Here is an 11660-nt window from a genome sequence, read left to right as displayed (position 1 = left end):
TAAAAAAAAATATCAGCGCGTTAATTATTGCTAAAGTTCACGAGGGACCTTATCTTTATAACTTCCATTAAACGCGATAACGCTAGAGCTTCCTTATCAGAGATAACACGCTGGACCGATCCTAAACATAGGCACAAATGCATCGTATCGCGCGAGTAGCTTTTTTTTATCGCAATAAAGTATGCGTCTGATATATCCGAGAAGAAAAAGGAAGAAAAAATATATATTCCAGCTCGTACAAGAAAGTTGTTTGTTTCATGTCGACGATCATTTTAAATAAAATCAGTGACGTGGTTCTTCCCGACTACACGTCCAGCGCAGAAAGTTATTTAACCAGCAATCAATGATTAAACCTTAATCACGCGTTACTGTTTTATCGATGGAGAAACGAATGCTATCTATAGACGGTGTTCAAAGAAACGTTATTAGCGCCACAAACGCTACCGCACGCTACCTTTCATCACTTATCAAATGTGGAATAAAAATAAAATGCACGGAATTTCCAATTAAAGCGCTGTCTTCCGAAACGCGCCCTGTGCTCAGCCCTTTGTATTTTAAATTTTTATAATTCCGTTCGATTGAAAAGAAGCGTCGTAAACGATGGAAAGAGATCTCTATCTCAAAACACGGGATTCGTGAGAAGTGCAACAAAGATCTCGAAAGATCTTCCACCTGAGTGTCAAATACGAGCGAAGATGCGTGGGTTTAACCCCACGAAGGTTAAAAGATCGCTGCACTCTGTCATGAACGAACGAATATTGTTGAATGCGGTTATTTTTACAGAAGCTGCCTCGATCTCGCTCACCTCGATAAACATCTTTCCTAAACGTTCACTCTCAACGAGTTAGTAGACGCTCCAAAAAAAAAAAAAAAAGAAATCGTTCTACGTCGTGTTTTCCTCGTGTGCATAGATATGTGACCGTGCTAATTTTAAGATGCAAGTCGAAAATAGCGTTCGCGTTAACGATACGATGTAACGCGACGAAAGCGATCGCAATTCTAGTTTCAAATTAATAGCATCGAAACGAAGCTGCGCTCTGATTCACGGGGCTTTTCGTTGACCAAGAAGGAAAAAAGAAAAATCGTGAAAATGTAACAGCGTCATACATATAATTATTTTCTGCCAAAAGGAGACCCAGCGAATTCTCATTAATCTCACGTGCGCGAGCAATACGAACGAATACGCAATATTTACTACACAGATCGCACCGAATCGGACTTTAAATATCGGAAACGCTACGTCTTTATGTATCGAACGTATTTTCACTTTCGCGATTTAAGTATCTATTTAGCGACTCGAACGTTTCATATATTCGCGAACGATACCTACATAGTGCGTAACGTTGTTACGCGTAACGGCGGTTACTTGATGAAAAATTATTCCAATAATAAAGAAACGTACATCGACCGGGACGAATACGGTGATCATCCTCGGCTGTTTCCTCTTCCTGCGCACCATTTTACACGTCCGATCAGACATCAACGGCGATTTCTTAGCGCGCATTAATTACAAGCGTATTAGAAAACGCGTACACACGCGGCATCTAACTCGGCGGTCGCGCGGCTCGCTGCCGTACTGTCGGTTGCTTGTACCTCGACATCGACGCGGCGACTTTCGTCCGTCAACCACGACAGGTCGTCAGGGTCATCGTTTGCATACGTTCGCGATGCTGATTTATGAAAATTTATGGAACGATCGATGAACACGTGACGCGACCACGACGGAGCGTTCGTTCCCGAACGAACAAACTCGTTAAAACTAACGTTGAATCTCGCGACGAATCGAGGAACTTCGTATTATAATTGTAGATAAAAAAAACTTTAATTCGCGGAGCTTCCAATCGCAATGATTAGGTCACGATTTAAGAGCCGGACAGTCGTACGCGCGTGTGTTAATTAAATATTTACAATTTATAAACATACGGAGCAATGTCCGAAAAAAAGAAAAATAAGCTTCGTGCTGTACGAGTTGATAATTTTTTAAATTTATTGCCTTCGTAATAAGAAATGTTGTCGTGTATAAAAGAAATCATTAAACAGTTCGCTATACTTCTTATTTTTTCATTAAAATAAACTATGTAAAAATATGTAATTATTAGACGGAAACGTTGATTTTATGTGCGAGTTATTTAATTCTATTCGCGCAGCAATCATTAAATTGTTTACCCTAAGAAACCTCTTCTTCCGTCTAGCTATCTTTAAATCTTTGTAATAGATTAAATGGTTGTATTTAATCGGTGTAAACTTTACACGAAGGTTGAATATTCTCAACCTTTGCACCAATGCACAATACGTGCGTGACGATGTAAGTGTATACGTGCGATAAAAAGTAATGTAAAATGTAAGAACTCGCTACACGATGCGATTCAGTCGATTCAATAACAATAAGCAACTGGTGGCTCATAATTATGTAATATAATACATACTAACATATTACAATCTAGAGCTTGGCACGATTCAATGTAAAAAAAAGTAATCCGAGAGTGTCATTGAAATAAGATAAATGCACATTACTGTAACATTTTTAATATCGCGTATTAATTAACGTATTTAAAAACATGTTAAATATATTTTACGTTAATAATAATATAATACTAAAGATTGCCGTTACATATAAGTAATTAAAAAAAATAATAATAATGATGAAACAGAAAACAAAAAGAGAAAATAAAGATAGTAAAAAGTTTGGCCACGTCATTTCATCGACCTTCATTTTATAATGTTGCTTATTGTTAGAGTTTTATCGATAACTTTTTGTCTGTTAATATTTTGAACTTGCCTTACGCGTGTGAGTGCGAATATATTTAAAAATCAATGTGCCAGTAACTATAATCATTGCTAACGCCTGCCAATTGAACATAGTCGTACCTAATTTTGTACTTCTTTATTTCACGACGAGATAATCACGAAAACACGTGGGGGAGGCGCACTTTGATCGTAGTAAGGCAGCTTGCCAAATTTGATCTGTCAAAGATCTGTGTATTTACTACGCAAAATGCTATATCTCGTGAGATACGCTTGGCTGCGGCTGCCTTTCTACAACTAGGGAAAGTCCAACATCCTCAATTTTCACGTACAAAAACATCGGTTCGAAAAAAGACACTGTGTTACGTGAAATTTTTTTTTTAAAAGAAATTATTAAGAAATATATAAAAAGAATCGCCTCAAGGAATCCTCTAGGAAATGGGGACGCACATCTGTTTTTCGCGCATATCTTTCCTTTTTTTTTTCCCCTCGCGACGTCTTTTTTAACGCACGCGTTTGCATGCAATTATTTTTGTAATCGAGGCCACCATAAAAACCTGACAAGCTTTAGCAATTTTTTTATCGAAACATTTATTTAAATAAAGTACCAGGGTTTATTAACGTAGCATCTAATTATTATAAAAAAATAATTAAATAATAATATTAAGAAAGAAAAAAAAAATAGTATAAATTTTATAGGTACTCGTCGAAGTCTAATAAATTCACTAATGTCACTCACGTGTTGGAATGAGGCCAGATATCTAATTTGGAACAAGGCAATTCTCAGGAATGCACTATCAAATGCATTTAAAAATGTTTTCTTAGTTATCTCGATCTTAGTAATATTTAATGAGTAATTTAGATAGTAAATTATACTATAGTTCCTTTTTAATCTATTCTTACTTATAAATAGAAATTTCTACTTTCTAAACCAACAAATTGTTAATATGAGCGTCAATTATTAAAATGTCATAAATACGAACTTCTTTTTTAAAAATTTCGAGTAAAAATATACATATATAAATATATATACGTACGTATATTATTATGTAAATTAATAAGTAACGAGTACAAAAAAAACGTGACACATTGATGTCACGAAATTAATGCCTTTCTTATGTCTTGTTATATCATATTCTTTTTGCATCATATTAATCGTGACTTTTTTCAGAGTACGTTGGATTATGAGAATGATATCATAGCTTGTTTCAGAAATATTTCTGACGTGAAAATTGCTTATTTATCACAATGCGTTTTTACATGTGACTCACAAACGTAGCTTACGAAATTTTAGCCATTGAAAGGTAAACGATAATAAAACAATCATTATTATTTGAACTCATTTGGCCTCATTCCAATTTATTATATATTAATTGGAATAAAAATTTAAAAGTTAAGAATAAAAAATCAATGTATTCCATCGCTACATTTTTTAAATAATTGCGATACTGTTTGTATTATTTATTATTAACTTGGGAAAGAAATATGCTTTAAAATAATATTGCATTACATTTAATTTTAATAATTAAAAAAAATTTTTAACGTGAGTATATTCGGAGTGCTAAAATATGCAGGGACTTCGAAACTTTATACGTATCTTTAAATTGATAGAATCAGCAATATCTTTGCAAAAATATGAGCGTTTAGTTATTCCTGAAGAACTTTACGATAAATACCTAATATGAATGTGAAATAATTTAAAAAAGCTACTTTTACGTAAAAATGATATCGCGCTTCGCGTAACCTCAATTTACCAAAAATCGCAAAATTTTATTAATAGCTAATCCGATGCATATTGTTCTGTTTTAAATAAATCAATCGCGTATCTAATTATATTCTTATTCGTCGAGAAGAAAATAATTAAAATACTTCTAAATGTAATTTAAACTAATAATACGATTAATTAAAAAAAAGAAAAAAAACGTTTTAATTAAAAAAAACGAACAAGAGATTTTGTGAGAAACTTCAGAATATAATAAATAATTTTACTAAAATATGTTACGCATTGTCACGTAAACGATATTTATTGCGCACGATTAATTTATTATTGTTCGTGACGGGATATCAATCTTCAGATGATATTTTTTTTTTATCATACACTGCATATCAGTTATCCGTAGTGACGTGTCATGACATCCAATACGTATCATAAAAGGATTTTTAAATTTGCTAAAAGCAATCGCCGCTAAGCCATTGAGGACAGATTCGCAATTAGTTGACCTACTTCGACCAGCATAGGTAACTTGCATGCACGAGGACACTTGCCTCAAAAAGGAAAGAACCGATCCTCATGCGAGTTTGACCAAAAAAAATTGAAGAAAAAAAAAAATAAGACGAAATGTAGGCGGCCGAATGCAGCCGTGTTCTTAAGATGTACAACAAAGAAAAGTGGGTTTATGACTCAGCCCGTTGTTTTCCATGAGACGTACTATTTATGGTATCGGTTCGTAAACTTTATTTTACGAATTCTTTTGAATTTCATAAATATCGTGCAACGTTTTTTTTTTCTTTTTTTTTGTGACACAAGATACATAAAGAATATAATTAAAAAGAAACTAAATATATATACATTTCAAACTTGAAGACGTAAACAGTTACAGTGGTAAATATGCATCGTAGCCTGTAAGTTTCAATTACGATCTCTTGCAGAGGCAAAAATAAAGACTAACAATTACAAAAAAAAAAAAAAAAGACTGAGTGAACTTAAGCGATTATGCATGTATTAATTCTGTTTAATCATTTTCATGATTAGACACGTGTTAAATGTTAGAAGTCTACCGAACGCTCAGTACTAACCAACTCAACGTAAATGTAATTATTTATTATATAAACTCTGTACGATTCCACGACGTGTATTAAATTTGTATTAAGTAAAAGATTAAAGTTGCGTACGAATCGAAAACCGAATACTTTGAAAGAGAAGACAGTGGACAAGCAAAAACGCGAGATAGGGGGGAGAGAGAAAAGATATTTCTGCAGGTAGCAAGGTCGTCGGAAGGATTTGCGGGGTCATTTACATGGCGCGATAATACTGCTCTCAAAACGCGATACTCTCCTTTTAACAAATCCCACCTATTATCGTCACCATGACGGAATGCAGTTATTTCTGATTTTTAAGAACGTTCACTTTGAGTGAAAAAATAACGTTTCAGATACGCATCGCCCATGCATTGCCAAATATTATTTTTAAGTCTGATTTCTGCAGTTTAAAACGCTTAAAATATTTGTCACAAAGACAAATATTTTTTTCTTTTTCTATTTTTTACAACGGTAAGATAAAAGGAACAATCTAATTATACAAAAAAAAAACTAACTTTTGGAAAAAATTATTTTTTAAATCACTTTTACATACACTTGTATATATGGGAAGGTTTTATCGTTTAGAATTAAATATCCTATCAAGTTAGAAAATCTAGGTAGAACATTTGAAGCAAACTCGGTATATTTTAAAATAAAGTATAATATAAGAGCCAAGTTCTAAGGTTAAGACCTAAGCTTAACCCAAAGGTAACTCTTTATGTATTTATATCAAGCAGCAGTTAAAAGATATTTAAATAACTCTCAGAGAATATATCAATGTCTGGTATAATATCTAATTGTCTTCGTAGTATATACAATAGAATAGGAACAAAATAATAAAAATCAGCATTAGATTACAATATAAAATAAGAAATACTTGATATTCTGCATAATAATCGAGGCATCAATAAAAAGCCTTTGTGACTTGGAAGTACTTCATATACTAATCTTTAATTCTATTTTACATTGTCAATCTCTGCTATCAAAATCACTTGGAAACACTTACCTCCTGTGTCAGCTCAGCTGCGCCAACTGGTTCTGCAGGACTCTGGGTAGAAGTTGGTGGATCAGGAGATGCCATGTCTCTGGTTGAGTTTGTTGGTACACTAGGACCTGCGACCACTGCATCTCTATTGGATTCCTCGACGTTCAGCAGATAGGCGTGTATAGCATTGAGGCCAGAATTCATTCTGTTGTATCGCCCCAGGGAGTTGAGCTCCTCGAACAGGTCTCTCTGGTAGTTTAGCAGCATGGAGTCCGGGCTCTTCGGATGAATAAACATGGGACGATGCACTATCATATGATCGGTGTGCCATCCTGACCCGTTGTTGAGATCCAAGGATCCCACACCAATAGTTTGGAGGATGTCACGGCCCAGGTAAGACTCTGGATCAACACGCAGCAAGGAGAGAAGCAGTGCTAGCTGCAGCAGCTCCTCTCCATACAGTTTCTTTATGCACAACATCTTGCCGTGTCTCTCGGGTTAGATTCTCGCAAGAATAGAGTCTACAAACTTTGACACGTTGTCACACTGACTCACTGTTAGGTGCACTCAGCAAATTCGGCGTCATGAGGAAGCGATGATGCAACTCCGCGGAATATTCGTTGACATCGCGTGTGGGAAACGCAGGGACGGTCCCGCGCGAACAAAGAGTTTTATCGAAAGTCAAGAGGCTATATCTAACCGCTCAGGCGACGAGGTGCATCGCGTACGTGTCGCGTGCTTCGGTGTTTTTGAGGTTAGAGTGCACGAGTTCGACGGTGGCGAGGATCACAGAGATTCGCGGAGAGCACCGAGTGGCTCGAAGCGCTGGAGACGGAATAAAAGTTTCACGGCTCTCTCGGGCGGCCAGGGTGTAGGTCAGTTACGCGCGAGACAGAAATAACCTCAAAATCGCACACGAGCCGCTGATCAACTTGCGGTGCAACCGCGCGCGCGTCGCACACGCATGCCCCGCAGACACACACTCCTCTTGACAGGCTGCTCCGCGTCGTCGACCGCACTTTCGAGCGTTATCGGAGTCACGATGACAGCACGGATCAGCTGCGAGCGGGACGCACCGGGACGACGAGAAACGACGGATGACAAATCTCGGCCGAACCGAAACCCACAGACACGCGCCCGCGCGCGAAAAGGCACTGCGATTTGAACCGGACCGTGTTAGAACGCCGGGGAACGGGCTCGCGCGCGCGGATGAGTCCGATGAGCGGCGCGGTTATGCCGCCGTCTACGCACGTTCGCACCGCGCGACGCTCGAGCCTCGCGATGAGACGACACTTTTGCCCGCGCGCGATACTTCGGTAGCCTCCCGATGCACCGGAGTTTGTTACGCGAGGAGAGAAACCGACCGAGCGGACGGGCGAACCGACGTCGCGTACGCGTACCTCGCCGGGACTCGGGAGATTGTTCGCGAAATGTGACTCAGCAGTCGAGGTCTGAAGTTGCGCGCTACTCAGGGCCGTTTCGATGACCATTGATCGCGGTGCCTTCACACGGTACGATGTACGCAGCTTATAGCCAACGCGCTCGGTTCCGTTATCGTTCGCGATAACGATTTCCGCGGCTACGAGCCACCCGTGCACAATCGCGAAGAAACGGAAAGAAATCGAGATCGCACGATCGCGAAACAGTCTTCGCTTGATCTCCTTTAGCGCGTCGATCACGCCAAGGCGCGCTTATTCACGTCGTACGATTAAACTTCGGTGATGCTTTCAAGCAACGTTTATATTATCTATTTGCAATTCGACGTGAGGCAAATAAGGGTCACGATAAAAATGCAAAATCACGACGTCGATAGCAAGGCGGATAATTGAATTCGTCGCAACGTATTTGCGTCTGTTTTATATAACACGTCGACTTTCCGTATATCAAATATATATTTCATTCACAATGGAGAGACGTTGAAAATTTTCTAAAGAAATCATATGCCTCGTGAGATATTTAAAATTATTATTTTTATTACTCGAACCTCTGTAATCGCGCGATTGAGTTGATATTTTTTATTTGAGGAGGCAGGTATCGAAAATCAAAATAAAATCGCTTTGAGATTCGTCGAGGAAAGTACGCTACTAACGTTTCATTACGCGAATCTTATAGTTCATGTATCGCGCAAACACGTGTGGCTTTATTCTCGTGGTTCAATTAAAATACACGTATCTGCTATGTGTGATGTATTGCGCGATATGGAATACCGAGCTAGCGCCAATGAATAAACCACACGTGCGCAGCTTTAACGCGCGGGTTTGATACGTTGACGAAAGACCGTCTGTTGGCCTGATTACCAGTCGTGAAGCGAAATGATGCAAAGCTCCTTTATAATTACGCGTCGGTATATGTAGATGTACACCGAAAGACACATATAGCGTTTTCTATAGCGAGAGCAGCTAGAGTACGTACGTAATCCTAGGCGGCAGAGGATGAGAGAACGGAGAGAAATCAGTCATCGGCAAACCGGCCGGCGCGGTATATACGTGCGGTACATATGAAACTCGATGCACACGACGCTAAAGTTACGTTCGCTAGCGCACACTGAAAAGCAGATGTGAAATTTGCTTTGGCGACGGCGGCTAGCCGTCCCCGCAGCAAACGCCTTATCTGTCTTTAAGCGTACGCGGCATAATAGCGTTTGCATCATCGGCTTGCATACAAGTATTTAATTCACTTTATTATTCTACATTTATTGTTAGTGGCATTTTCCATTTACATTTGTCACTGAACACGTCGCTTAATTATGGGCGTGGTGTATAACGATCCGTCGCGGGTTTAATCTTACAAATTAAAAGTGAACGTGACGTTCCTATCTTGTATTTATTTCCTGCGGGTTTTACTGTTATCAGATAAACTCTCTTAGGGACGATTGTCTCAATTTTTAATAAATATCAACGCGAGATACTTGCGTGATAGCCGAGCGTGTTTCTGGAGCGAATGGTGCACGCACACCTTCGTCGATTTTCCTAACAGAACCTAGCGCGTTTGATTTACTTGGTCAACGATTATCCCACCCTGCCCCCGTCAGCTGCGTATCGTCACCTTTCCGTTCCCACTTAACCGCAGTCAATATTCACGACGGCGAACTTTGACCCGACTGCACACGTGGAACGAGTTTACCGTGGACCTTCTACGTATGACGCGCTTACGCGTGTCGAACGACACGTTTGTCTCCGCTCTCACCTGACGCATGGCCTTCGTCTGTGATGACTCGTTGCCAAGCGACAACAGTCACACAGGGGACAACTTTTCTAACAGGCTACTCTTTAATCCTTCACTCGAGAAACTACATTGATACCTATTGATCCCTATCATTTAGAACGTATACGACTTCCTTATCTAATGTGCAGCAGCGGAACTGCACGTGATAACTGTTATTGCACAGCTTGCTTCAAATGTTATTTTAATGTTTCAAAATGTACAATTTTTAAATTGTCGAGATAGTACAAAACCTTAGATTGTTTGTATCAAAAATATTTCAGACAATAAAGCGCGTATTTCGTAAAAAAATTCCCAATAGTACCAGCACACTACAAAAAGAAAAACATGCGACTTACCAATCTGCATCAGCGGAGTTGAAGATTTCTGCCGGTGACTGTAACATAAAATAAAAAATATTATTGCAGACATGTTAGTATTTCACTTAACGTAAAGGTAAAATTTTTTTTTATAAAGATTTTTTTTTATTTTTAATGTATATTCACCTATAAGTTGCTCCGCCGATGCAGGATGCCCGTCCCGGGCCTGCTCCTCCTCTCAGATGGAACGTGTCAATGGGACTCACTGATGTGCAGCGGTAGAGCGTTGATAAGATGATCTGGAACAATTAAATAAAAAAATTAAATTTTAAAAATCATAATAATAACTTAGAAAAAAAAAAAGATTGTACACGCCTCTGATTTTTTAATTAAATAATATAAAATTAAGTTTTAAAAGCGTCAAAGAAAAAAAAAAATTGATTCTTACCAGCGGACTGCTCCGCCAATGCGTAATGCCTCTCTTAGGCCTCTTCCTTCTCCTCTCAGAGCTGTTGTCAGGCTCTTTAATATCTCCTTCAACTGTGTTACTCGTTCTCTGAATTTTCATCTAAAACAGAATAAATGTAACTTGATTAGCAAAATCTCAGAATATTAAGTTGCAAGTAATTATTACCTAATGTATTCATTAAAATTAAACTGATGCTTACCATGGAGTTTCTTCACCAAGTCATAATTTCCTTTCTCAGACTTCTCTTCGTCTGAGAAAATCAAGTTTTACCCTTCTTTAATGTTAATACGTTTGTCCTATTCTGTATCTTTATCTAAAACAGAAAATATTGTACAAAAAATTATATAAATGAATAAGCAAATTACTGTAATGTAAAATCAAGTGATCAATATATTAAAAGCACAAATATATAAAATGCGAAATTAAAATATGCTATATTTTATATAATTATACCTCTCCTGTGCAAAGAATTCGCTTCATAGATGCTTCATAGACGCGTATACATCTTCGACGAAAGTTGATCCACCTCTAAATGCCCATCTGCAATAAGAAAAGATTTCTCTGCTTAGCATTCACAATATTAAAATATCTATCTCAAGGTTACATGCATTAGACGCGTATTGCTAATACTTCGCGTGCCCGGTCACCGCGCGCCAGCCAGATGGCAACACATTCCAACGCGAAAAAAACTAACACCGCGCCCGCTACACGGCAGTAACACATACAAAGGAATTTACGACGAATTATATTCAATACTCTTTTTGATCTATCACAAATATATGTGCCTGTTGGCCTGTAGTTACGTCGCGGTTTTTGTTCGTAGAATCTCAGTTTCATCGAGACTTTACATACGGCTCCGACTGTACCGAGGAAAAGACGCGAATGTTACATACACATAAATGAGGATATTACTTACTTAAAAGGAAAAAGGAGTAATGGTGGGTGCTCTTAGACGAAGGATGGTTGATGGGAGAAAGTAAATCACGATGGATTACATCTTCGTGTCCACTAATTAAGCGGGATTCTTCCGATTCGGACGGAGCGTCTCCGCGTACGTCCGGATGGTTCGGCAGTCGGGGCGGAATGGAAGGGGAATGCTTGCAGCGGTCCCGTTCCGCACCGAGAACCTGCGCGCAGCGGA

The 11660-nt window shown here is 38.4% G+C and overlaps 2 protein-coding genes across 4 annotated transcripts in view; both read right to left on the bottom strand.

The window, feature by feature from the left end:
• Cnc (NFE2 like bZIP transcription factor cap-n-collar) overlaps nucleotides 1-7840 on the bottom strand; it is an 84570-nt gene extending 76730 nt beyond the window's left edge. Inside the window, exon 1 of one of the 3 annotated variants that reach the window (XM_070674044.1) lies at nucleotides 6551-7840. In XM_070674044.1, the coding sequence (XP_070530145.1) occupies nucleotides 6551-7009 (459 nt within the window). In that variant the 5' untranslated portion in view covers nucleotides 7010-7840. Of the gene's footprint in view, nucleotides 1-1330; nucleotides 1554-6550 lie in introns of those variants that run through there. The other 2 variants (XM_070674046.1, XM_070674045.1) reach the window with 2 other exon arrangements.
• A 1602-nt stretch (nucleotides 7841-9442) lies between these two features.
• LOC139113125 (uncharacterized) lies at nucleotides 9443-11589 on the bottom strand. The gene is made up of 5 exons (XM_070674051.1): nucleotides 10973-11589; nucleotides 10719-10832; nucleotides 10499-10618; nucleotides 10237-10349; nucleotides 9443-10127 (listed from the first exon to the last, which is right to left on the bottom strand). The coding sequence occupies exons 2-5, from the start codon at nucleotides 10719-10721 to the stop codon at nucleotides 9986-9988; spliced, it is 378 nt and encodes a 125-aa protein (XP_070530152.1). The 5' UTR covers nucleotides 10722-10832; nucleotides 10973-11589; the 3' UTR covers nucleotides 9443-9985.
• Between the last annotated feature and the right edge of the window lie 71 nt (nucleotides 11590-11660).

The sequence above is a fragment of the Cardiocondyla obscurior genome, linkage group LG02 (assembly GCF_019399895.1).
Source record: "Cardiocondyla obscurior isolate alpha-2009 linkage group LG02, Cobs3.1, whole genome shotgun sequence".
NCBI classification, from domain to species: Eukaryota; Metazoa; Arthropoda; class Insecta; order Hymenoptera; family Formicidae; genus Cardiocondyla; species Cardiocondyla obscurior.
The sequence above is the reverse complement of the archived record's forward strand: the minus strand, read 5'-3'. Positions and strand labels throughout refer to the sequence as shown.